Genomic DNA, 27,016 nt, shown 5'->3' on the forward strand with positions numbered 1-27,016 from the left:
GCTGGTCTGGAGACTGAAAAAAGCCCCAACTCATCATAGCTGTTCCCCTGGTCTGATTTCATCATTTAAGAAAAGAAGAAAAGCAAAGTTATTAGCAGCCCTTTAAAATGACTCTGGGAATGTCAGTTTGCCTTTGCAGCTCTTGGTGGCCCCAGAAAAGCAGACCTTTGAAAATGAGAAAGCTTTCCTCATTTGAGCTCTGCTGCAGCTCCCATGCTGTGTGAATGTGATGCAACCGCTCCTGTCTGTGCATGGCTGCAGGGGACCTGTGTGCATGCCTGCCTCCTCTGCCTTCACCATAGTGAATGTCGGTGACATTCCAAGACACACTGCCCACAACTTCTGCAGTCTTAGACCTTTTGTGGAGAGACAGAAGGCTTCAGGAGGGGCGGAGAGTGACGTCAGAGGGCCAGAGATGCTCATTGGTTAAGAACACCTGTTTGGCAGTCCATCTGTGCCCACAGTTCCTGGATCTGATACTCTGTTCTGGTCTCCACGGGCACTGCACACATGTGGCACATACATTTACATGCAGGCGAACACTTATAAACATCGAATTAAATTGCTGGATGTGGTGCACAGGCCTTTAATCCCGGCACTTAGGAGGTGTGAGTTCACAGCTGGCCTGGTCTGGCCTCACCACACTCTTGTTCCCATTGCCACATCTCAACTTGAGAAAGTCAGCAGTGAAACCTAAACAGGTATTTAGTGGGTTTGTTTATTTTTTGAGCATTTTTATCTTATTTGTTGATTTTCTTCATGGAAAGAATTGTTTGAGAACAATACAAGCACAGTGCTTGATGTCACACAATTCAAAACATCTAATGTTCTGTAGAAGATTGCTCATCCAGCCTGGTTTAGGGTGGTGAATCTGTCTGCTCGCCGACCTCCGCACCAGCAGGATTTGATCAAGAAATAAACAGTGTTTCTGAACTCAACTCTGGCCTGTTATATCTGCGATTTTCTCTGTGTGGATGTATGCACACGTGAGGCAGTGCTGGCGGAGGTGTGTGGATGTGTGCACACGTGTGAGGGCAGTGCTGGTAGAGGTGTGTGGATGTATGCACACACACGTGTGAGGGCAGTGCTGGTGGAGGTGTGTGGATGTGTGCACACACACGTGTGAGGCAGTGCTGGTGGAGGTGTGTGGATGTATGCACACACGTGTGAGGGCGAGGCTGGCGGAGGTGTGTGGATGTATGCATGCACACACATGTGAGGCAGTGTTGGCGGAGGTGTATGGATGTGTGCACACGTGTGAGGCAGTGCTGGTGGAGGTGTGGATGTGTGCACACACGTGTGAGGCAGTGCTGATGGAGGTGTGTGGATGTATGGACACATGTGAGGCAGTGCTGGTGGAGGTGTGTGGATGTATGCACGCACACACGTGTGAGGGCAATGCTGGCAGAGGTGTGTGGATGTATGCACGCACACACGTGTGAGGGCAGTGCTGGCGAAGGTGTGTGGATGTATGCACATGTGTGAGGCAGTGCTGGCGGAGGTGTGTGGATGTATGCACACACACGTGTGAGGCTGGCAGAGGCCAGAGATGTTGGATCTTGGGAACAGGAGTCCCAGGCAGCTGGGAGCCAGCGTGTGGCTGTGACTGCAGAGCCGTCTCTCCAGCCCCGGCCTGGCCTTCTGATCTCTCATATGCTCCTCTCCTCCAGAGTAGACGTGTTGAAACCCTGCTTTCCCCACAGAATAAATGAATAAGAAACAAGTGTTAACTTTTGGGACAAGAAGAGTCAATAACCACTGTTAGCATTTTAGTGTCAGTCTTTCTAGACTTCTGTAAGTGTATATAATATGAGACAGAATCAATCCCTGTAATTAATGCTATCTGTCCCTCTCAGGCTTGTGTGTTGAATACCTATCTGGCTAGTGTCAGGCCTGTGTGTTGAATGCCTATCTCTGGCTAGTGTCAGGTCTGTGTGTTGAATGCCTATCTCTGGCTATTGTCAGGCCTGTGTGTTGAATACCTATCTCTGGCTGGTGGCTGTGTTTTGGGAATTGTGGAAATCAGAGGTTGACAAACCTACCCAGAAGAAGTAGGCCTCAGGGGCGTGCCTTTGATGCAGATGTCCGGTCCGACCTGTCTGTGTTCTGTCTGTTCTCTTCCACATGTTCCCACTCAGTGACATTTTGCTGAAGTTCATGGATCTGAGAAGATGGGGGTAAAATCTGAGCCAGAGCAAACTTTCCCCTTTATGTTCTTAGATGGGTTCTACACAGGAGTAACTGATGTAAATAGTTTAAAGGTTACAAAAAAAGATGAAACGTTTGAGTGACCCCATGTGTCTAGTTCCTTCTCTCCCTTCCTTCCCCTCAGTCTTGTCTTCTGAGACTGATGTGCTAGCTTTTGTCTGTCAAGGCTGACCTTGACTTAGCGATCCTCCTGCCCAGATTTCAGAATGCTGCCAACACCCATTTTCCTTCCACTTGTCTAATTCTTACTCTCTGGGGGTGGGGATTTTTGCTGTTACTTCCATTCATTTACAAGTGTGATAAAGGCACACATACGTGTTTGTGTGTCTGTGCCTCTTGTGATCCCTTTTCTTTTTTACTCTTCTGGAAACGCTTCTCTACTTCTCTTGGCAGCGTGAGATGCCCTCCTGGGTGACTCTGGGTCATGGCACGACTGTCCCTCCACCAGGAATCCTGTCGATGACTTTGGTCCTGTGTCCCTAGAAAAGGACGAGCGTACACCGCTGCCTTGTCGCACATCGCTGCCTTGTCGGGGCCTGGAGACCTGCCCGCCTGGTCTCACTTCCTCCCTCAGTTTGGTTCAGGTCTTACTGTGTGGGGCAGATCTTGGGTGCCTCCCCTCCCCCACGCCTCCTTTTCATTGTCTGGTTTCAGAGGAGAGTTGCATGAAGCCAGTGCTTTCTGCTGGAAGTCTCTTTAGACTCAGGTTCTACAGTGTCACCGAGTCCACGTTAGGGACGTTATTCTCTTATGGCTTGTGTGTGATACGTGGTTTACTCTACACATTAGTCGCTTTCCTTCCACAGAAGGGAGGAAGGCTTGGTTTTGTTCATTTGGGGAGGTTATGGTCCATCACGGTAGGGAACACATGGCAGGAGTGGGGGTCACGTGTGTCTGCAGTCAGGGCGTGGAGAGAGATGAACACAGTACCGGCACTCAGCCTGTTCCCCTTTGTTTGCTCTGCTACTCTAGTCTGCAGGATGGAGCTGCCTGCATTCTTGAGTCTTGTCTGTTTGGCTAAACCTCCCTGGAAACACAGAGACGTATGCCCTGGTGATTCCAGTGGAGTCTGGCTGGCAGTGAGGGTGGACCACCAGTGTGGACCAGTCTGTGTGGGTGGTGACTTGACCAGATAACAAGTAGTGAATGTTATTTTGATGCCGGGACTTTCAAAGATGGGCATCCAGGTTAGAGTCATGTTCCCTGGTTTTTCATTGGTGGCAGGGAATGGCTGTTCTGGTCTGACTGGCCCGGCTTGTTCCATTCTGCAGCACAGGTGACTTCCTTGATTGTGTTTGCAGAACTGAAGACACCGAGAGGAGACTTTCAGGGAGCTGTGTTTGTCCCTGGTTATGAGGTCTGAGCCAGGAAGGCTGAGCCAGGGCTGTACCGCAGACAGGTGCTTCAGAGCCTCTTGCCCTGGAGTTTATTTAAACAAAGAGGAAAAGGCCATAATGTGATCAGACAAGTTGCACCTGGCACTTTGATTGACGTGGCGAATGGAGAAGTTGGAGAAGGCAGCATTTTCGGTCCATCCCAAACCTGACTGAAGGGTTGTATGTAACTGAAGGAACAGCAGGGAGCTCACAGGGAGGCCGCCCTAGCTGGGCCTTCGGAGACAGGCCAGAGAAACCACAGCAACCCCTCAGAGGAACAAAAAGCGTGTATCAAGGAAAGGATCATGGAATTTATTTATTTTTTTAAAACAACCTCTGTACGGCGTTTAGCTTAGCTCCAAACACTGAAGCTAACACACCCCTCTGGTACTTTGGTGAAAACTCCGTGGTAGACTCAGATGGAGCCCCCACCCCTGTAAGGTGGACTGACCTTTCTCCCTTATTTGATGTAGAGAACAGATTTGTCGCCTGTCTGTCCTTTAGGCTCCCTGGAATGTTGATGTTCTGTGTAGCTGGTTCATCTCTTTCTCATGGGCTCCTCCTGCAGTCTCTGCTTTCTCCTGTCTGCTTCATCTGTGTTGGATGTTGTGAGCCCTGTGTTCATGGAAAATTAAATCCATTTCCAGAATTCCTGGCCAGTGTTTCCAGGGACACGTGACCCAGAAGTTAACTTTCTGAGGCGTCTATAAAGAATGCACGGATCTACTAAAGATAACATCATATAGTCTAGAAGTCAGTCTATTGCCCGGGTCCTCATTGTCAAAGTCTCCCTGACATTGGCTGTCCTGTGTCTTCACTGCAGGCCTGATAAGACCTCTCTGAGATTGTTCAAGACAGAGAGCGGACAGACTTAGCTAGGTGGGTGCTGGTGGAGGGTGGGCTGAGTGCTCACCTGTGAGCGTACATCCATGTTAAGCATTTTAGCACAGTGCTTTCGGGCCTCCCTGCCGGAATGGCTGTCCTTTCCTTGCTGGGGACCCTGATGGCAGGCAGGCAGGTGTCCCGTTCTTTTTTCTCTGTGGCCTGAGGTCATATCTTAGGGTCGGCACCCTGGTCTGCTGCTTCTCATCTGGCAGTTTCTCGTGTGTTCCTTAAGGACCAGAACACGAGAAGGGGCTGAGGTCCCCGATGCAGTGCTGAACGTGAGACCTCACTTGGGTTTCAGGCGGTGGTTTTGTGTCGGGAGGCCATTTTTAGAACGTTGTCCTTCTGAAGGGCTGAGGTTTGTCAGAGTCGAGTTACTATACCTGACTGACTGAGAGCTACAGTTCAATACACCTGTGCCTATGGGCTGGCCTAGGGAACAAATTTGTTTTATTCATTGGGTTTGGCCTTCAGGGTCTTAGGTCTTCTTTCGCGGGGGTGGGTAGAGGGGTTTTGTTGGAGGGTGGTGTTCATAGCTATTTTTTCTTCGCTGGAGAGCAGGGTCACGCCTGCCCTCCCCCTTGCTGGCATTTTTAGGCCCAGAGGAGCTGAAGGCAGGCTCCTGTGCGTGCTGGCTGGAGGTTCTGAGATTTTGCTTTCTGTTCCGTTTTGCCCACAAATCCACCTGCTGTTACTCGGCTGCATATTTGGAGTTGGGCTGAGAGGTTGAGTTGAGTTGTGGCCATACATGGTTAATTGTTCACGGTTGGTGTGTGGACAGGAAGTGTAATGAAGAAGTGGGGAGGAGGCTCTGCTTTCAGGCCTCACTCTTGCCCTCTGGGGAGAGGGGCTTAGCAGAGAGCTGTGTGGGGAGGAGGGCCCAGGAAATCCACGTCTTCGCCATGTGGTTTAATGTTTGATTTCTTAATCTGATGTTAGTGAATCACCCTGAAAACAGTTTCTTGGGTCTTGCAAAGCTACTTACATGATGGTCTGCTGACAAGCACCAGTGGACTTGAACCCCAAATCTGTGCTGTTTGGGTGAAGTTCGAGTGTGTGCCCCAGGGCTTCTTGTGTTGGAAGCTTGGTCCCCAGTGTGACTGTGTTAAAAAGAGGTGGGACCTGATTGCCCTGGGAAGAGAGGGCGGTTATAGAAGAACGAAGAGCCCATCCCTAAAGTGTTCCGGCTTCACCTCTCTCCGCGTGTGCTTTCTGTGTGGCCCACGCGCCCATGTGACACAGTTCAGGAGCCAGCACTCTGCCTTTGACCTTCAAAACTGTGAACTAAATAAACATCTTTACTTTCTGGTCCAACCTCAGGCATTTTGTTACAGGCACAGAAAACAGGCTTACATAGTCGATGGAGTTCACCTGTATTTCGGTTACCATGGGTGAACGTGGGACTGGAGCTGGAACTAGCAGAGGGTTTCCTGGTGCGGTTGTTTGGGGGACCGCACCGTTTTAGTTGGTCCTCTTGTCCTTTCCCTAAAGAGGAAGTAGCCTGGGACAGAGCTTGTTCCGCAGTGTTTATTTAGGACTGTGCCTCCCTAAAGCACTCCTGTGTCCAGAGCTCAGTGCGGTCAAGCGTGGCTGTGGCTGCACTCTGGGGATGCTGGGGATGTGGAGAGAAACAAGGAGCCGCCACTCCTGCTGCTGTTTCTGGGCAGTCTCTGGAGAGTGTGTTTCAAAGGCCATGCTTAGAGGGAACTGAGTCATTCTTGTTTTCAATTGCAAGACTTTATTTCTCTGCTGCAACAGCACCAAGGCACCTACAGTGGGCGTGAACATGGGATACACTGTTTGCACACACTGAGAGTCGGTGAGGTGTGGCCGCAAATCTTGTCTCTGCCAGTGCTTCATGACCTTGGCAAGTCTTTGAAGTGGTGAGGATTCGGCAGTTTACCTTTTGGCATAGGGCATATCTCTAGAGAGGTAAATATTAAATTCACTATTAATAAGTAAGAAGTAACAAATATCTAAAAGGAAGTAATTTTAAATTTTCCCTTAAGCCTCCGCACCCTGGCCTGACCCTTTTACATCATGAGCTTTGTTTCTCCTTATCAAAACTTCCTCAGACCACTCAAGGGAAAACTTTAGGGAAGGGTGTTAACGTTAGTGTGTGTGTGTGTGTGGGTGTGGGTGTGTGGGTGGGTGGGTGGGGGGGCAGCCACTGAGCTTTCCCACCGCGCATCAGGGCGTTTCCTTCATTTGGAGGCGGGATCTTATGTGTAGGCCGGCCTTGAACTTGAGATCCTCCTGACGTCATGGTGGGGGCGGCTCCAGTTGTGCGCCATTGCCAGTCTCAGAGTACTCCATGGATACGGGGCCTCCCAGTTTTGGTCAGTTCCAGCTTTAGCACCTCTGCTGCCTGTTGGCTGCCTAGTGAAGACCAGATGTGAAGTATGTTTAAGTCAGCAAGCTACGAACCAACACAGCAGTTTTTTGTTTTGTTTCAAAAGTTCCTTTGTTCACTGGAGTTGTCTGCTGTTACCCTGTATTTTCCCAGAAGCGGGAGAGAGGTGTTTGATCTTAGGGATGCTGCAGTCTTTCTGTGTAAAGATGGGTCAGGTGTAGTCACAGCTTTGCTGAGATGTGTGTGTATCTGGATGCTCTTTTCAGGTGTGCCAAGGTGACAGCAAGTCTACTTTGTCTACTGTGGATCCGCAACTTTGCCTTTCCTGTCTCCATGTGAGTTGAGACACACGCAGTTGGCTCTTTTCAGACAGTGTGATGATGGTCTTCTGTGTCTGGTGCTGGGAACTGAGCCGTGTGCTTAACTACATAGGTTCTCCACTTAGCACGTAGCCTGTGCCCCAGCCTCTTATTTTGAGAGAGGTTCTCAGTAGTCTACAGTCAAGGCAAGTCTGCTTTAGCCTCCTGCAGAGCTGGGGTTGCAAACTCAACAAAGATAAGCCTACCCCTGCCTCACACCACCTGACCACCAATGTTTAGGTTTTGAGAAATGGCCATACTGCTTTCTGACCTTGCTTTGTCTTTAAACGCAGCAGTTTGGGTGGTCCTGTTTCTCTGCCCTGACCACCTGGTGGGCAGCATCTTAAACAGTGGGCTTTTGCAGGAATGGCTTCCCTGTTTGCCAGAAGAGCAGAGCCAGGCTCAGCTGGACACAGAGGCTTCCCAGGAGGACCTGCAGATCTGGGCCCAGCTGGAGCTGAGTAGATTAGCAGCGATGGTCCTCACTCAGCAGCCCCAGCTGTTGTTGGTGATTGTCCTCCCAGCGCCTTGCACTTACAGAAGAGGGATGGATGGAGGTACAGAAAGTGCATGGCCTGGCCAGGGTCCCCTCATCAGAGCTGAGAACACATGTAGGGAGCCTGGGGTTGGTTCCTTAGTGTGTATCTAAGAGGCGGTAGAATCTTCCAGGTAAGAAAGACTTAATGCCTTCCCTGCTTGCCTCTACCGAGGACTGCCGTTCCCCTGCCTGCTGGCCCTTCCAGGGCCCCTGTTCTGCAGACAGCTTCCAGGTCATCTTACTGTCAGATCAGCCGGCCTTATGGAGTGTCTTCTGTCTGTCAGACTCTGTCCTCTTTTTTTGAGCTCAATGTAAGAGACAATTCAAAGTAAATGGTGCGGTGGCCCAGAGGTGAGAGTCCATTCCAGGGTGGGGTTCCTGCCTCAGGTGGGTTATGTGTGATGTTAGAGACGTGAGGATGAGCAATCTGAGAGGACCAGCTGAGCATGGATGACTGTCTCTGTGTGTGTGTCCTGGTGAGTCCAGCTGGTCTGAGGGAGTCATGGTGATGCGGGACAGGAAGAACTCACTAGAGCTGAGTGCACCACTGTCCCTGAGTCTCTGGGGACTTAGGGACTCCCAGGTGGAGTTACAGTGTGCTCACCACTGTGTTTCTCTCCTTTCATTGGGCAGCTGGAGCACTGGTAGTCTTATGACAGATGCTCTGGAGATCGTGGCAGTTCCTGGTTGTCCTGTCCCTGATCCGCAGTATAATCCATCACTGTCCTGGTCAGGAGACGGACCAGTGTTGCATCAGACGTCTCATGAGCTAAAAAAGGGTGTGTGTGTGTGTGTGCACGTGCATGCATGCGTGTCTGTCTGTCTTGTCTGTGTTTCCATCCTTGTGTCCTGAATTCTCTGAAATGCACACTGAACCTCTTACAGAAGTGTCCTGACCCAGTCAGCCTGGCGTGTCACCACAGAGGTCTCATTCCTCCCAGGGTTGCACGGGACAGCTGGCTTGGTGCCAGTTGCCCAAGGACTCCACAGAGAGCCTCAGGGTTTCAGTGGGAAGCAGGGCTTGGTTAACATGAATGCCTCGTGATCAGTGCTGCCCTTACAGTCCCTGTTGTCTGTCTCCTCCCCTCCCCCGGAGCTGGGAGGCCCCTTGTTCAGCAGGAATTGTGCAGTCCTGGTCGGGCTTTTGAGGCAGGTGAGCTTCTGAGCGGCCTTTAAAAGCCAAGCCCCCTTAGGTAAAGGAAATTCCTCATTTATTGAAGTCTGCATATCCCCAACTGTTTGGTCTGATTCCTAGACTGATTGGTTTCTTGACACTCACTGACTGTCTCTGCTTTTGTAAAATATTCATGGGCAGGTGAGCTGGCCTGTGAGGGTGTGGAGGCCGCATCGGGTTTACTCCTGGTGGTGTTCTAGTGTGACATGGGTGTGCTTTGCCAGGCAGGCACCCCATGAAGTGTGCTGTGTGGCTTACTGCGCTTTGCTGAATTCTGCTCCCAGGCACAGGAGACGCGACACGGCTTCTATCCTGCTCCTTTGAGCCTGAGGTTGTGCAAAATTTGACCTCGGCTTTTCTGGGGCCTGCTATGAAGTCTGTGTTCCCTTTCTCACCGGATTGTTATGGAGTCTAGACAGGAGTGCTTTTAAGTCAGCCCAGCATGTTGCATTTTTTAAAAAAAATTTAAAAACTTATTTTACATCTGGCTGCGGTTTCACCTCCCTCCTCTCCTTCCAGTCTCCCCCTGCCTCTTCTGTCTGTGCCCCATCAACTTCTCTGCTTTTGTTCAGGAAAGAGGAGGTTCCCCAATGATATCAACAAAGCATGGCATACCAAGTTGCTGTAAGATCTCCTGTATTAAGGCTGGACAAGGCGACCCAGTATGAGGAGTAGGGTCCCAAAGTTGTGTAGCATGTTGCCCCCTCCACCCCCCGACAGGGTTTCTCGGTAGCTTTGGAGTCTATCCTGAAACTTGCTCTGTAGATCAGGCTGGTCTGCAACTCACAGAGATCCGCCTGCCTCTGCCTCCCGAGTGCTGGGATTAAAGGCGTGCGCCACCACCACCGTCTGGCACGTTGCTGTCATGAGGCAGCGGAGCTGATGTTCGTAGGAATTATGTGCCCAGACTGTATATGCGTGAACGTGGGTCTTTAATAAAAATTCCAATATTCAGTTCCCAGTGAACTATCTAATTTATTTGGAAGTCCGTGTGGTTTTTCAAACGTTTGCCCAATGTACTACCCCTGACTTCATCTCTGGGCCTGCTCAGTGCCTAGGCAAAAACCCTGACCTCTATTCTCTCTTTGTCTCTGACTGTTGTGTGTGCGCACACACACCCATGTGTGCAGTATGTACAGAGGCTAGAGGAGAATGTTGTAGCCTGTGCTGTCACCCTCTGTCTTACTCCCGGTGACTTGAGCTAGGGGGTCCTCTCGTCTCTAGAGCTCCCACTGATGACCACTAGGGGAGCTAGGGAGCTGCAGAGGGTTCATCCTTGGGACTTAGGTGGCAGTGTCCTGGGTGGGATTTTGTTGGAGAATTGTGACCACAGGCTAGTTAAGGCCAGAGCTTTGGGTCTCATTTTGATTCCCTGGCTAGTTTGGAACCCTAGAAGCTCAGGCTGGCCTTGAAGTTGGAAGTCTCTAATGAAGACAGGTCTGGTACCTTCTGCTGTCAGATGCTGGGATTTAAGACAAGCACCACCATACCCAGTCCCCCCTTAGTTTACTGGGCCTGAGTTTGTCTTGTTCCCAGTCAGCGTTTCTTAAGTTATCCCATCTATCTCCTGCCTCTGGTCTCTTACCTCCGTATAGACCTTTCGTGCCGTGTAGCTGGGTGACTGGCCCTCAAGTCCTCCTCTCCTTTTTCTTGTGTTTATCATCTCTGAATGCCAGCCCCTCCTGTCTCTCTCCTGCCTAGCTATTGGCCATTCTACTTGTTATTAGGCCAATCAGGTGTTATAGACAGGCAGAGTAACACAGCTTCACGGAGTTAAGCAAGAACACAACAAGTCTTTGCATCATTAAACAAATGTTCCGCAGCGTAAACATCGTAACATCTCCAACAGTCTCCTAGTTGTCTGGACACGCAGGCTGGCATTTAAAGTCTCTCTGTCTCACTTTATTATCTGCCGATTCAGTGGAATAATTATTCAGGTTTCTTTCTAGCCTACATGGTTGTGATCGATGCTGGGGTGTGGGACTGAGTTTATTAAGCAGAATAATGTGAGACAGCCCAAGGCGGTTTAGGTGGAGAGCTGCTGCTGACAAGAATAGAGCTCACCTCAGAGTGGTCTTTGGCCAGCTAACTTAGCAGTGCCGGTGACTTTGAGAGAACGTTGATGACCGCAGCCGACTGCTGACTCTGTGAGCCTCTTTGAGCCGTTTGCTAAAGATGAGATTGTGCTGGCTTATTTTTTTTTAAATATTTATTTATTTATTATGTATACAATATTCTGTCTGTGTATATGCCTGCAAGCCAGAAGAGGGCACCAGACCTCATTACAGATGGTTGTGAGCCACCATGTGGTTGCTGGGAATTGAACTCAGGACCTTTGGAAGAGCAGGCAATGCTCTTAACCACTGAGCCATCTCTCCAGCCCTGCTGGCTCATTTTTTGTCAACCTGACATAAACTAGAGTCACCTGGGAAGAGAGGCTGTTCACTGAGAAGGTGCCTCCCTTAGGCTGAGCTCTAGGGAAGTCAGAGGGCAATCATGACTAGTGATTGGGGTGGGAGGGCCCAGCCAGTGTGAGTGATGTTACCCTTGGGGGATTCACATTCAAATCACAACCCTGGCTATGGGATGAACTGAAACCACAGGGGAGTCTAGAGACTGCCAGATGAGAACTGAGCTGCCAGGCACCTTCCCTCCCTGCTGTCATTCACGTGGGCCCATTCCAGATACTCCTGGAGCTGGGCTGGAAGCTGTATGTGTCTTACTGGTGTAGGCTGCCTGCTGAGGTCAAGTCAGCCTGCTGAGTTAGGCCACTGGGTGCTCTTTGGCCATACCCCGCAATCTTGCAAGAGCATAACCTCATGGCGATGCTGTGTTCATCTCCCCAAAGGTTCAGATTCAGCTGACCAGGCTGAGACACGAAGGCGGCCCAGGTGGAGAACTTCTCCCTAGCAGGGAGGCCTGCTTGTCAGGGCATCTCTGTTCAGAGCAGAGAGCCCCACAGCCCTGTGAGGGCCTGTGGCTGTTGGTATCAGCACCTCTCACCGAGACTGAGAACTGTGGAGGAGTGGCAGGCCCTGTGGGGTGCTGGTGGTGATGTCCACCCAAGCCCACTCACGCATTAGCACGTTTGAGGATGAGGTCCAGGTCGGAGGAACCACACAAACCCACTTGCTAGCAGGAGCCCACGGTGGCCAGGGTCAGGGAGGGTGACTGCAGCCAGGAGCTTCCAGTCTTGTGTTCGTGACAGAATGGCCAGACGTGGGTCTGGGCACAGGCACTCAGGTGAGGGTCCCTGTAAAGTGGGGCAGCTGTTGTGAAGCTTCCTGGGGCAGCCAGGAGGCTGACTATCTTTGTTAGCTGTGTGTTGGGAGCTGCAGAGACCTCTGTTGGCTGCGGGTTTCCCTGGAAAACTCCCTATAAGAGGACACTGGCTTTATTAGGTCTTTTGATGTATAAGCTTTATGTTGACTTCTGTGTGTATATGTCTGAGGTCATAAAAGAGCAGCTGTGGGGGAATTGTGTTCGAACTTTAACCCTGGCAGAGTGTGGGAACTTCCGGTTGGCAGACCCCACGCGTGCAGACTGCCAGGACTACCGTCCCCACCGAGAGCTGATGGAGACTGATGTGCAGCTTAGCCCGCTGAGTGAGGCTCAGGAATGTCTTTTGCTTGCCAGTTATCTTGAAGGTTTGTTACCCACGAGGAAAATCATTGTATTAAAAATTAGAAACATAGTATGAAGTTCACCTGGAAAAAGTTCAGCCTAAGGAAATAGTCCAGTTGTGTTGAGTCTGTGCAGTGTGCGTGCATAAGTGTGCATGTGTGTGCGTGGTGTGTTCATTGTGTTGTTTGTTACCTGTGTCCTCTTGTTGATCATTTTGACCAGGCCTTTGAAGTGGGCGGAGGAGGCCGCTGTAAAGATGGAGGGTTTGGAGAAATCATTTAGAAGAACGGTGGTCATAGTTTTAGGTGTAAGGGTAAGAAAGGAATTGGGAACAGGGTTTCTGGTAGGTAGTCATGAATGTCATTGGCAATCTGGTGTGGGAGAGCCAGGGACACAGAAATTACCCTCCCCCCAATTTTTTTTTGGTGGGGGAGACAAAATTTTTGAGTAACTATGGAATCTAGTTAGGGAGAAGTGTTGGAATATTATTGTCAGGTGTGTGACTTCTGTTTATGCTGCATTTGTTTAACTCTGTGAAGCTGTGATTCTTTGTCTAAAGGACCTCATGGTCCTAATAAAGAACTGAACGGCCAACAGTGAGGCAGGAACAAGGATGGGTGGGGCTGGCGGGCAGAGAGGATAAATAGAAGGGGAACCAAGAGCAAGGAGAGGAGAGCATCGGGGTCAGCCACCCGGTCACCCAGCCAGCCACAGGGAAAGAAGGAAAGTAAGGTTTACAGAATTAAGAAAGATAAAAGCCCAGAGGCAAAAGGTAGTTGGGGATTATTTAAGAAAAGCTGACAAGAAACAAGCTAAGCCAAGTCTCTGAGCATTCATACCTAAGAATAGCCTCCATGTGTGAGTTACTTGGGAGCTGTGTTGTGGCCCCAAGAGGAAAGATGCAAAAGAGTAAACAGCAGCAGTGAAAGGCGGGGATTCTGCGCCCAGTTCACCTTCAGGAGAATGAGCTCTAGGCTGAGGGTTGTTTGCCAGGTTCAGAGCAGTAGGTTGTCATGCCTGCTACCAACTTACTTCCCTGGTCCAGACCCGTGAAGCAGTGTCAGGGATGGTGATTGACATAGACCTAGGCAGGGGAGGCTTAGCTTCAGCTGTGGTGGGAGCGTGTGCTTACCCCGAGCAGAGTGGGCTCTCAGAGCCGAGCACCGCAGGGCTTGAGGACTTCATCTTTCACTGCCAGGACGGCTTGAAAGAAAATGGTAATAGCCATTCAGGTTTAAAGCACAAAGTACTTAAGTCATCATAGAACTATTGTAATGAATTCTCTCCAGGGGTCTGAAATATAGTAAGTGCTGCAGAAGCCTGAGCCCAGTGTGGTGAGCACTGCACACCGCGTTTTCTCCTCGGAGGCCCCAGAAGCTCTAGAAGCCCTAGGTGGCTAGTGAGCTCGTCCACCAGCCTGCACGGAGAGGTCAGGCTCTGCTTCCTATTAGGGGTGTGTGTGTGAGAGAGAGAGAGAGAGCGCGTGCTGAAGTGCCCACTGTGCACAGGTGAATATACAGTAGAGAATTGCTCTCAGATGGTCTTTCTCATTTACTTGAAATCCGGTCACTATCCTGGGTCGATGTTCAGCTGCTCCTGGACTTAGATGCACAAATTGTTCTCTTGAGACTGTAGCTAGGCAGCAGATCTGCCAAAGAGCACCAGCTGTTTGCCGTTGACCAGAGGTTGACCGCCAGCTGTACTGTGTGCTCCCAGAGCAGATACTAGGACATGTACTAGCTGCCGGGCCTTGTGTGCGCTAGGTGTGTGCTGGACCACATCTGCGTCCCGGCAGGCTGTTTCCATGACATGCTCGGCAAGCCGGTGAGTCTGAAGCCAGCTCTCCTTTAGGAACGGCTGCGTGAGCCCCTCTGCCGCCACCTTGCTCTTCAGGGGGCCTCTTGCCTGGATAACAGCCAGCGCAGCCTGGTCTTTATGAGTTGTCCTAACGTCCCTCTAGGCTTTGGTGTGGTCTGAGATGGCTGTTCATGAAGGCTTAGGAGATGTGCTCTTACTGGAGGAGAGGTGTCACTGGGACCCCAGTGGACTCTCAGGTTCCAAAAGCCTGTGCCAGGCCCAGTCTCCCTTGCTTTGCCTTGAACTTTCCAGTAAGATGTGAGCTCTAAGCTGTTGCTCCAGTGCCTATTCTGCGACCCCCCCCCGTGATGTTGTGGACTGACCCAAGGAAACTGTGCCTGCCTTAATGGGTGTCTTGGTCATGGTGTCTCTACAGCGATAGAACAGTAACTAGACAGGCTCATTACCATCTCGTCTGGATGGAGCTTACAGCTTTTCACAGTGAAAAAGTAAAAGGTTCTTGTGTGTGCGCAAAAAGCAGAGTTGAGAGTAAAGGAGACGTAGGTGGCAAACATTTTATGTGGGAGGTGGCCACTTATCTTTCCTTCAAGGCTCATTTCTGAGCATCTGGATTTAGAGAGGCCTTAGACGTCCATGGTGGCTCAGGCCTTTCCCTTAGACGTCCATGGTGACGCGGGCCTTTGTTGGAGCCTGTTGTGCCTTCTCAGCAGTGAGGGCACCGATCCAGCTTGACAGCCCGGTATATTCATTCTGTGTACGTGACGGTTGTCCATACCAGCTTTTCTAGGGAGAGCCCAGGCTGTCCGCATCCACTGAAGAACTTCTGTAAAGGTGTTGACTCCAGGCTCTTCTGGGTGCCTTCACTGGCTTCTTAGGGTTCGAGAAGCTGGGCATGGTGGGGAAAGGTTTGGCATATTCTCAGAGCCCAGGCTCAAGCTGATTATTTTGGCTAGTTATTAAGAGTTCTGACCTTTATGTGATTAAATATTGTAAATAACTGGAGCTTTTCTAAATCTGTCCAGATTAGAAAGAAACAAGATAAGGTTTCAGTGTATGTGGAGACTGGAAAGTTAGACTGAGACCTAGAGACACGGCTGGTCTCTGACTAGAAGGATGGGGACAGTTAGGACGACACAGCCACCAGAGCCGGCAAGGCATGTGCCCTCTGTGCGTCTATCTGACTCCCGAGTCCCAGACTTCTTAGCTGGCAAAGGTTTTGTGATTTAGAGAAATCAGTGTTTATTGTCGTCATTCCCTTTTAGTTACTTTAACTGATTACCTCAGATTCGTGAAATATAGACATGCTGTCATTTCCAGAGTGGCAGAAAGGCCAAAGGAGCATGCTGGAGAGACAGAAGAGTCTGCCTGGTTCATGTTTTCTTCATGACTCTAACCTGTCAGGAGCCCAGTCCAATAGTCATGAAGCTGAGCCCCTGCATCCACACCGTCTCTCGGGGTTCCCACCTCTTACGACTGTTAAGTGTCAGTCACATTTCAGTGTGAGGTTTGGGGGACACACACCAGCCATAGCACATGCCTCTGGTCTGCAGACATTGCCCTCAGTTATGCCAGGCTTCCTGATTGGGGGACACACAGTGTATACTCTTAGTTGTATGAGAGAGAGATGGGTCAGAGGGAGCATTCTGCTCCTGTTTCAACATCCCAGCTCCTTCTTACAGGAGCAGATTGAGGCCTGCGAGGGTCTCAGTCAGGACTCGGTGCACTTGCCTGTGGGACCACCATTGCCTTTCAGAGCATTGGTTCCTTATGTCTCATAGACTGGGGATTCCCGCCTGCAGCCGTGCTGATGACTGAACCTTGGGTACCATGTGGACGCAGCACCCAGACTGGTTGTTTTCCCCTAGAGGGGCCATGCGTGCGTCCGTGTATCTATCTCTTGACCTTCCTCTATGTTAGAGAAGGTTGAGCCTCCTGGCCCCTGACGCCTGCCCTGGGGACCAGTGGGCCTCCAGCCAGGTTCTGCTTCCCTTCAGGGACACAGAGAAACTGCAGGTTTTCCGGTTGGAGGATGTCACTTCTCAGCTCAGCCCAGTCTTTTCTACGAAGGAAACGTTCAGAGTGGTTGGGCATTTTCTTGCCCCCCCCCTCCTGTCAAGGAGGTGTGTTTTCCTCAGAGAACAAATTCTGCCAGCAAAACCCTGAGCTTCCCTTTTCAGATGAGTTACCTTTGGCATTGCTTTTTTCCTGGCCGGGGACGACACCAGCCATGTAATGAGCTTATTCAAGAATTGCCCGGGTATGGGGCCTTGACCTTGTGGGAAAAGCTGTCTGTGGAGCTCTGCTTTGTTCACCTTCGGTGACTCCCTCCTTGCCAAGGGCAGTGTTCAGTGGCACATTTGAGCAGATGTGAGGTGTCACATTGGACAAACATCTGCTTTCCAAACCATCTTAGACCGGGTGAAAGGAAAATGGGGGATAGATTACAACCAACCCCCCTCTCCATTTAGGAAACTCCCTCCCCAGTACATTTCCCCTACAGTGTTATCTTTACACTGCAGTTTATCTCTTAACACTGTTTTGTTGAGCCACAAGCCATCCCAGGACTTGGTGACGTTCACAGTAGTGGTTTTGTGTGCCTCTCACACTAGTTCTTTTCTATCGCTGTGATAAAGCAGCTCACACACATGCTTATTTGGGTTTACAGCTCCAGGAGACTAAAGTCTATGGTGGCAGGGACAGCTCACAGGGAATGGCAGGAGTTAAAGCCTGCCTGCATCTGACACACCTCCTCTAACTAGGCCACACCTCCTGATCCTTCCCAAACCGTTCCACTAACTGGAGACCAAATATTCAGCCATATGCAAGCCTATGGGGACCATTCTTACTCAAGCCGCCACACCATTCTCCTACCCCATCTCTCAATGTGGGTGTGTGTGGGTGGTGTGTGGGTATGGGTGTATGCATGCGCCTGTGTACCCTGTGGCTAGTGGCTGTGGTTAGCTGGAGTGCCTGTGCAGCTGCTCCAGGGGCCAGAACAGGCTTCTTTGTGTTGATGCAGGTGCTCAAGAGGCTTCAGTTGAGAACTGTGTGGTCCTGTAAGACTTGACCTTGTCAGCTGTTCAGGGTTTGAAGAAATCCCAGGCAGACACAGGTGCATGAGGTTGTAGGCCTGGGGTCGGTGACTTCTTGGGGCACTCTGCTAGTGTACCTCCTGCTGCTAAGGGCCGTGTTCTACACACACGCATAGTGTGCCCTTGTGGTTCAGCATCAAACTGCATCAGGCTGTAACTTCTGTCTCTTCGGGGGTCTGTGACCTGAGGTGCCATCATCTCAGCCCTCGATGGCGAGACAGGAAGGTCTGCACGGGTGTGGGAGATGGTCCCTACGGCTTCCATCCTCATTCTGTATTAACTGTTCTGTGGAGTAACAGACAAGCCAGGCAGCTTCCAGTTTCTGTGTCTGTGGGTGCTGGGCAGGAACGAGCTCATGCACGTGCCAGGGCTCCAGGTCACACCACTGACTGCGAGGACACTGGCGCTGCACTCGCCGCCATGTGTGCAGGGCAGGCTGGATTCTTAGGCAGGGAGCCTAGTAACAGTGGCTTCCACTGGCCTCTTTGGTGTTGGAAGGGTTTTCTGTAAATTATTATTATTTTTCTTTAAAAAAAAAAACCCCTGCAAAGGAAGTATCAGTGTTTACACATGAGGATTGAACAGTCAGCAGGCCAGCAGTTGGTGTGCCCAGGCCGGCTTTGCCCTTCTCAGGAGCCCTTCTCTAAGTGCGTCAGGGGACGGTCTCAGAGGTTATTCTGTGATTTCTGACGTGAGTCTGGTTGGTGTCTGCGTGAACCAGGTTTTCTTACTGCTCAGGGAACATTTACTCTCAGTTTCATGCCATCCTTGGTGTGGCTACTTGGATATAGAGGTGAATGAGGCCTGGCCCCCAAACTTCCTCAGCTTATTCTAGAACATAAGACAGTGCAGAGGAGGAGGGTCGTGGGAAGACAGTTCAGTAGGTGAGTGACAGTGTCTGGGAAGAGCTCACACCTAGGAAGCGTCCCACTCAGACTGGTAGCAGGAGTGAGAGCTGACAGTGTGGTGTTGGCCTGTCTACGGCGGTGGAGAGCAGTTCTCAGAATCTTCTGGAATGCTTAAAAACGTGGATTGGATGCAGCTCCCCCAACACTCACTAGGTTGAGTGATTAGTGTCCCAGGTGATTCTGTTCATCTGGGTGGGGGAATCTCCAGCTCACTCTCTGGGAGAAGGAATAGAGAAAGAATGAAAGGATGGGGTTAGGTCTCGGTGGTTTCCTGGACTGAGCAGGCCATGGAGGCCAGGTTACAAGGGGGCAGAGGGTGTGGCTGATGAAGCTCCAAGGAGCTGCATCATTGGTGACCAGCTTGCCAGACTGCGTGGCCAGGGCAGGCGGGCGCAGAGGGCGGTCAGGAACCTTCAGCAGAGAAGCATGTGAAGTAGGGGAACTGATGAGGCCAAATGGGGTGCTTTTCATCTGTCCGAAGTGGGAGGAACCTGAGCGTGCTGCCCAGGGCAAGGAGCCAGTAGACAGGGATAGCTGGAAAGAGAGCTGCCCAAAGGGCTGCTGGTGAACCTTTGCACAGAGATGGATTCCAAAGTCCCGAGATTAGCGTCAGCCTTGAAGAAAAGGAAGGCCACTCCACTGCACCCTGGAGGGAAGGAGGTAAGAGGCTTGGGGCTGCATCTTGGGGCTTCCTGGCTGTTGGAGGAGGGACATGGATGCCCCCACTCAGGTCTTTGCTCCTGGCTCCTGTGTGATGTAGGTACCAGCTGAGTTGGATGCAAGATGCTGCCCCACCTGCGTTCTCCAGCCTCCTTTGGGATATTTCCAGAAATGATTTTGAAGAGTGCTTGCCTAGTAAACCTGGCAAATTTAAAAATGGAGGAAAATTTAAAGTTTCCTACCAGCTTTCAAAGCAGCCCCCACTTCAGGAGCCTACCCTCAGGTCCGAGCGCTTTCTCAGACTGTTCAGGTCAGGGCTGCTCTGTCCGTCACCCCGCTAAGCCACGGAGTGCTGAGTTTCAAGTGCAAAGGAAGGTGAATGGGGTTGAGTGCATTTAGCTTCCTGTGTGTGACAGGGCAGCCCCTTCCATTGTACTGAGTCTTTCTCCATGTGTTCTGTGGAACTCCACGGCACATTTCACATCGTGTGTGCTGTGTCCAGCATGTAGACACCCTCTGCCTCCGTGTGATTATCAGTGCCTGGTTCTTGTTATACGGTGTAACTCAGCGAGGCTCCCAAGTTACACAGCGTTGTAAGCCAGATGCTTGGAACTTCAGCTCTGAAAGTGTGCGAGTGGCTGGCACCCAGCAAGGTTATTGTCATTGTGTTGCTGGTGTTGGCATGTCCTGTGCCTTTGACCTACCTTGTCGCTGCTCAGTGATAACCTTCTTTCGTGCCTCCTTCTCAGCCCTCCTCCTTGCTTCCCCCCCCCCCCCCCCGGAATGCGATTTCTTTGAAGGATTAATAATAGACTTTTAAGGATCAGCCGGCATCCTCTTCTTTCAGTGGGAAAATGTGTTTACCAGACTGGCTTTGGGGCTTCTCACGTCCTTGGGAGTTACAGGTTTTGCGTGTCATTGGTATTTTGCTCTGGGCAGGACTGTGTCTTGTCCCGTTTGACACAGACTGCCCACACTATTTCCAAATGTGATTGCCCCTGCTGAGAGCCCTGGGACAGGGCTGTGGGGTGGGGACCCAGCATCCAGGTTATTGTTAGGACACGGGTGCCGCATGCAGTGGACCTTCAGGCTGATTCATGCTCACGTGGTCTAAATGTATTTTAGTGGTTATGTCCTGTGGGCAGTGGGATCTGGCTGTAGTTCTGGTGAAGAGAATCGCTGTAAGGGACAAGTAGGGCTGTACTTATTTGGGGTGGAAAGAGCCTGTTAGAATTAGAATGTGATCTCCCCCCCCCCCCCCCCCCCCCCCGTTAGGTGAGAGCTGATCCACCTGTAGTTCAGCGAATGTTCATCTGTGTTAGGACGTGCTGGAGATGGGTTGAGAAAAAAATGGATCTTTTTTGCCTGGAGCAGACTAACTTCTCACCTCTTCCCTCCCTTGCCTCTTGAACCCAGGGATTCACAATACTAGGCAGCCTTCTACTGCAGATCAGTGCCAGCCCAGGGTCAAGTTTTTAAAGTAGCTAAATATTTAACCCTGGTACATTTCAGTATAGATTTTAGTCCTTTTTTTTATTCAAAGTTTGCGTTGTTCTTGTCCCACACTTGCTGTGTTTGTTTAACTTGCACGGGTAGACACGACCCAGGCCTTCTAAATCCTGACCCTGGAGAACGTAGTTGCAGCAGCCTGGTCCTCATCCCTCCCGGGCCCTGTTCACACCATTCAGGGTAGAGTGAGCGTCCAGCTGTGGCCCTGGGAACACACACACCATTGTAGGGACCCACTGTGACTCTGGGAATTCTGACATCTCCTTCCTTTTTTCCCACAGAACCTCAAAGCGGACCCAGAGGAGCTTTTTACCAAGCTGGAGAAAATTGGAAAGGGCTCTTTCGGTGAGGTGTTCAAGGGCATTGACAATCGGACTCAGAAAGTGGTTGCCATAAAGATCATTGATCTGGAAGAAGCTGAAGATGAGATAGAGGACATTCAACAAGAGATCACAGTGCTGAGTCAGTGCGACAGCCCATATGTAACCAAATACTACGGCTCCTATCTGAAGGTAAGGCTTAAAAATAACGCTGCTTCCCCTTGTACCGCACTGGGCTGAGCGGGGGAGTGGACATGGACGTGGAGGACTCTGATAACACAGCAGGTTTCCAGAGCAAGGAGAGATTCTTTGACCTTTGCGTTCAAAAGACGTGGCTTTGATGGCACCATTATCATTGAAAATGCCACTCACTGGATTTTATTTTTGGTGAAAGCAGTTGGTGTTGACATTCTGTTTCAGAGAAGAAGCTGAGGAGGCTTTGTTGAAACTGTTGATTAATTTATGACAGTAGCCACTGATCACTCATAGGGTGGCTGCGAGTGGCCACAGAACCTCCTGCCACCCTAGCCCGTGTGTCTTCATAGTTAAGTTGTCAGCTGTGCCCTACGGCGGTGCTGTTTTTATGCTGCAGAGAGTTGATGGTGTTGATGAGGTAGCAGAGTAGCTAATGTGTCTACCCTCGGCTTGTAAGAAGCCAGGTGAATCACTAATCAGGTCAAGCAGAAGGGCAGTAGCGGAACACTATGGAGGGTCCCTGGCCTTCCCCCATTCTTTCAGTGGTGAAGTTGTATTAGTAGTAATATAATGTGGGTCTCAACCCCTTTGGTCGCCTGTGACCATCGGAAAACACAGATATTTACATTAGGATCATTACAGCAAAATTACAGTTGTGAAGTAGCATTGGAAATAATCATATGGTTGGGGTCACCGCAGCATGAGGAACCGCTGCATTCATGTGGTTTGACCCTGAATAGAAACTCTCATGGTGGATCTCCTAGGGTCATCCATCACTGAGAGAGCCCAGGACAACTCCTGTGTTCAGGCCCTGGACAGTCGGCTGTGTCGCTGGGCTCATAGAAGTGGGGTCCTTAAAATGGAAATGTATTTAGAACACTTAAGAACTGGTGCAAAAACATCTCTTGATTTCTGTGGAAGCCAGAACCTCCTATCCTATGTAGAAGCGAGTGTTTGCTAAGGAAGATGGCAGAGGTGAGTCCGTCCCTCCTCTGGCTGTCTGCTGGACACATCTACTCTGGTGTGAAGGGAGAGAAGAGGGTTTGGTTCTTATGGAAATGTGACGGTTATCAGTCTAAGGTCGAAAATTTTGAGATCCCTCGGTTCACCAAAATGAGTATTAGGAAATGAGAATGAGGAGGTAATGCTATTCTCTGTTGCTGTGAGAGATAATAGCAGTCTGTGTTTGCCGGTTTTATGCAGCTTTTGAACTGGAAATGGTGACTTCTAGGGTTAGGCGGCACCGGGTTTGAACCTCGTCAGCATTCATTTTGGTGTGGGGCTGCTAGAGCTTGTTTTCTTTTTAATCCCTGCTTCCTCATTTGTGAAATGGGAAAAAACCAAACCAAACCATGGTAAGCACTTGGAGGCTGCAAAGACGAAATGGGGATTAGTAAGTGAAAGCTGTCCTTCCGCTTCCTCATCAGAATCACCCTGCCTCACTCCTGCGTGTGTGAGTGTCCAGTGAGGGCAAACAATGGGCGCCACTGCGAGAGGCGTGCTCTGGGGGACCCAGCTCAGCTCTGGGGAATGCCCAGGCCTGTGCAGTCTTAGATGGCCCTGGTTGATCTCACGGAGGTTGCTATGAGGTGTGGAAAAGTCTTACAGAATTTGGATATTTGCAGCTGGATGGTTGTGGGTGGCTGTAAAACCTTGGTTGTTTTGTTTTGTTTTTTTCCATTCTTTACTACTAATCCAGTTAGCTTATATTTTAGCAAATACTTATCCGAAGTTAGGGTCAGGAAAAAGTGGAATTTTTGCTTAGAGTGAACCAATCTCCCTTCTCTTCTTTTTCCTGGGGATTGAATCTAGGGCTTCTCGTATACCAGATAATCTGTACTCAAGTCATAGAACTGTAGAATATTTTTTTTTCCAAGGTTAAAATTATGGTCATTGGGACTGTTGGTTTTAATTGTCAGCTTGACATGGTTCACCCCAGAGATCCTCACTGAGGCTCCTCTACATCAGGTTGGCCTGCAGACAGGGGCTCAGTGGGATGGTCTTAGAATAACTGACATGGAAAGACGCACCCCACTGTGGGCAATACATTCCCTAGACAGAAGACCTGTGGAGTTGGTTTCTTTTACTCTCTTTTGGGGGGTGGAGGTGAGCAGAGCTGCTACCAAGCTCCCAGATAAATACACAGGTTTATTCTTACTTACGAATGTCCAGCCTTAGCTTCTTTCTAGCCAGCTTGTCTTAAGTTATCCCATCTACCTTTGCCTCTGGGTTCTCACTTTCCTCTGGGCTCTGTACCCTTGATGTCCTCTCTCCCTCTCCTCCCAGATTTCTTCTCCTATTCATTCTTTCTGCCTGCCAACCCTATATACCCTTCCTTCTGCCAAGCTGTTGGCCATTCAGCTCTTTGTTAGGCCAGTCAGGCAAAGCAGCATAGTAGCATAAGGGGAAAGACAGCTCGCGGCATCCAAGCTCTCCCCTTAGGTGAATACGTAAGGCCTGGGAAAGTCTGAAAGGTGACGACATACCATTTCAGCAGAATTCCCTGCTGTTCAGGTATTTAATTTGGGGAAAAGTAAATCAGCTCGGATATTAACCAGCCGCCTCTGCCTCCTCCTCCCCGGGCCACTGTGCTGACCTTTGTACCACAGTGTACAAGGACTAGTGGACAGGGTGGGCGGAGGCAGGATCAGGGGCTGCTGTGGAGTTGTTGATGGTCGGTGTGGTTGGGGTGCAGAGGATCCTGCTGCTGTATTTGGGGGCGTTGGCCATCCTACCAGATCTCTGTGTTAAGGGTCTCTGCTCCGATCCTCCGCAGGTGCTCCACTGACAGGCGGCCTCTCAGCTGCCCACTTCTAGAGGATTTCTGCAGGATCAGGGAGCCTGTTGAGCTTATCTCAGCCACATGACTCAGAATTCATGTCTAAGAGCTCACTGTTAGTGTGCTAAAGTGGGTTGTCTGGCTCTTTTAGAAACATTTCCCTGGTCTCTGCCATCATCCCAGCTCTAAAGCAGGTCATATGTGAGACCCTGGTCCCCTTCACTGGCCGTGTTCACTGGCCGTGTTTTCAGAGTGTCACTACTAAGGACACTTCCCACGTGGGGTCATTATCTCATTTTGGGTTCAGATCCTGAGTTTACAGTGAGGGTTTTAATTTTCTTTTTTGAAAATCAGTTCCTAAAAGTTGTTAGGGTGTTTTACCCACAAGATTCACTGAAGTTAAGACTGAAAAGGTCCCCGAGGAGTTCTGGGAAGGACCTATTCTGGTGAAGGTTCAGTGTGCTGGGTGCATTCCACACCTCGCTTCAGAGTGGCATTTCTCTGCCATATTCTTCCTTTAAAAAAAAAAAAAGTTGAGAAACAACTTTATTTATGAAAGTTGGCCAGAGTCCTCTCAGAACTTCTGAAACTGCTCCTTGGTGGCCTTGAGCACATCAAAGCGCAGGGGCCTGCATGCTCCCATGGTGACAGTGTTTCGATCTGCACATCTCTGAAATGGGAACAGGTGCACAGACATGTTCTTGTGGTACTTCTCAAAGCCATTGTACTTGTGGATATAAGGTAGTCCCAGCCGATGACAGTGGTTGTCTGTATCTTCGTCTGGGTTATGGCACCAGATGGGGTTCGACCTCGGATGGAGACGTTATCATTGAAAGGACAGTTTTTTTTCTATATAGCTGTCCTCCATGGCCTCCTTGGGTGTCTTATAGAGCCTAGACCAATGTTTTTGTAGTACTGAGGGAGTTTCTCCTTGCCAGTTTCTTCCAGCGGAACACACTTCTTGGTTTGAAAGATTGAGGATTGCTTTTGGTAAGCATGCTCGGTCTGAATGCCCGTCATCTTCCTGGCAGGAGAGGAAAAGAGGTGAGCCAGCTCCCAGGTTTCCTCCCTCACTGCCTGCCCCAGAGGAAATGAGAAACCAGGAAAGAGACAGAAAGACATTGGTGTGAGTGGCCAGTGTCGGTGATGGAGTGTCTGTCCAGGTCTGGACTATCTCCTCCAGCATAGAACACCGCCACTTTCTTGACCTTAGATATTCCGAATTAGTACAACAGAATGCACTTAGCTTCTGTGTGTAGCCTGTGTGCTGGCTAGTCTTATGTCAGCTTGGCACATGGTAGAGCCATTTTGGAAGAGGTAACTTCAGTTTGAGGAAATGCCTCTGTCGGATTGGTCCATGGCAGTTGGGCATTTGATTGGTGTGGGAGGGTCCAGCTCACGACAGACAGTGCCACCTCTGTGCCATTGGTCTTGGATGCTATAAGAAAGCAGGCTGAGGAAGCCATGAGGAGCAAGCCAGTAAGTAGGACTCCTTCAATACCTCTGCTTCAGTCCCTGCTTCCAGGCTCCTGCCCTGACTTCCCTGAATGCTGGACTGCCAGCTATAAGATGAAATGAGCTCCCCCCCCCCCCCCCCCCACACACACAAAGTTGCTTTTGGTCATGGTTTTATCACAGCAATACAAACCCTAAGACACTCTCTAGGGAGACACCCATAGCACACACTGTGGCTTTCTGCCTTGCCTGTACTGTGTTACAATCAGAGGAACATTAGGTCCTGTTAGAACTGGACAGATATTTCCCTTCATTTGGACCTTCTAGCTGTTTTTCAGAGAGCCGACCCCTGGATTTGTCCCAGTTCCAGCACGGTTAGGGATCCTGATGGCTACTCACTAAGGTGCGCATCTTGGTTCAGATACAGAAATATACACCTAGTAAGTCTCATCAGAGCGCAGGCTTTCTTACTCTTATTTCTAAAGACAGAATCCCACCATGTTTTACTGGAGTGGAAGAAATAAGATACTGTTTTAATATTGGTACACGAGAGATGATTTGACATTTTGGGATTGGAGTCACTGCACCAGGTTTAAAGGGCCAGGGGAAGACACAGCTCGCCCGTGTGGAGGGTGTGCGTGAACCGTGGGTGTAGCTTGTGGCCCTGTCCCATGCATTGATTCCCACTGCCCACTCGGCGGCCTTCCCTCACTGGGGTCTGAGAGCCAGTTCTGTAGATGGCTCTGTTGTTAGTGCCGCTGGCTTTAGTGAGTGGAGGTCTGGGATGGCCTTGCACCCCCATAGTGCATAGGACCACCCGAGTGCCAGAAATCTGTGTGTGGTCCTGCACTTTTGCACTTTTGCTTGTTGCCACTGCCTTGTTTGTTACCCACGCATGGGTCTCGGCTACCTTGATGGGAGTGTGCTGACCTCTTGCATAGTGCCTTCTCATCCTTGCACCCTAGGGGTAGCCCCCCAAAACATGGTGGGTTTTGTTTTTGTTGTTGTTTTGGTTTTTTCCTGACAATGGAGACTGCTGGCTCTTGACTGAGATGGACTTACTTTCTGGTCATCTCTAAAAAGTGTAGCAGAGTTTTGCCGTTTTAAAAGTTACAGGACCCAGTTTTATTGGTATGTTTGAGAGTTGGTTCTTCAGAGAAATAAAATTTATCTGCAGGTGATCCCCTCTGAATATATGAAACATCTTAATAAAACTTCGTGTGTGTGTATTATATTTAGAGACAGGGCCTTATGGGCCACATGTAATTCAGTCTGTCCTTGAACTCGTGGCCCTAAAGTTTGTTTCTACACCCAAGTTCTAGAGTGTTCTTAATATTGCTGGTTGCAGGAGTCACCTGAAGACACTTGTCCACAGGGAAAGGTGGTGCAGAGAAGGTTCTGCCCCTCGTGCAGCTGATGGGGTGTTGGGAGTGACCCCACTCATTTTTTTTTTAATTTATTTATTTTTTTTATTTTCGAGACAGGGTTTCTCTGTAGCTTTTGGTTCCTGTCCTGGAACTAGCTCTTGTAGACCAGACTAGTTCTGTGGCCTCGAACTCACAGAGATCCGCCTGCCTCTGACTCACTCATTTCTTAATCGTTGGGCTGTTCATGGACTGTGTGCTCAGCTTGGTGTACTGACGTAATTATTTAGTCGTTGTCAGATCGGCTCTCTGATGTTTGGCTTCAGTTGGACCTGATGACTTTTCTTGTCAGTCAGGGGAAATGGGCTGGTGGCAAGGGTGACCCTGGTCCAGAAGTGG

The 27,016-nt window shown here is 50.1% G+C and overlaps 1 protein-coding gene and 1 pseudogene across 2 annotated transcripts in view; one reads left to right on the forward strand and one right to left on the reverse strand.

The window, feature by feature from the left end:
* Stk24 (serine/threonine kinase 24) overlaps positions 1-27,016 on the forward strand; it is a 266,096-nt gene that overhangs the window by 24,680 nt on the left and 214,400 nt on the right. For both annotated transcript variants that reach the window (XR_009058110.1, XM_057785937.1), the window contains exon 2: positions 20,786-21,016. Coding sequence is in view for 1 of the 2 variants with exons in the window: in XM_057785937.1 (XP_057641920.1) it covers positions 20,786-21,016 (231 nt within the window). In the remaining variant the exon portion in view is untranslated. The remainder of the gene's footprint in view (positions 1-20,785; positions 21,017-27,016) is intronic.
* LOC130884773 (40S ribosomal protein S11-like) lies at positions 24,373-24,818 on the reverse strand (annotated as a pseudogene).

This window comes from Chionomys nivalis, chromosome 12, assembly GCF_950005125.1.
Source record: "Chionomys nivalis chromosome 12, mChiNiv1.1, whole genome shotgun sequence".
NCBI lineage: Eukaryota > Metazoa > Chordata > Mammalia > Rodentia > Cricetidae > Chionomys > Chionomys nivalis.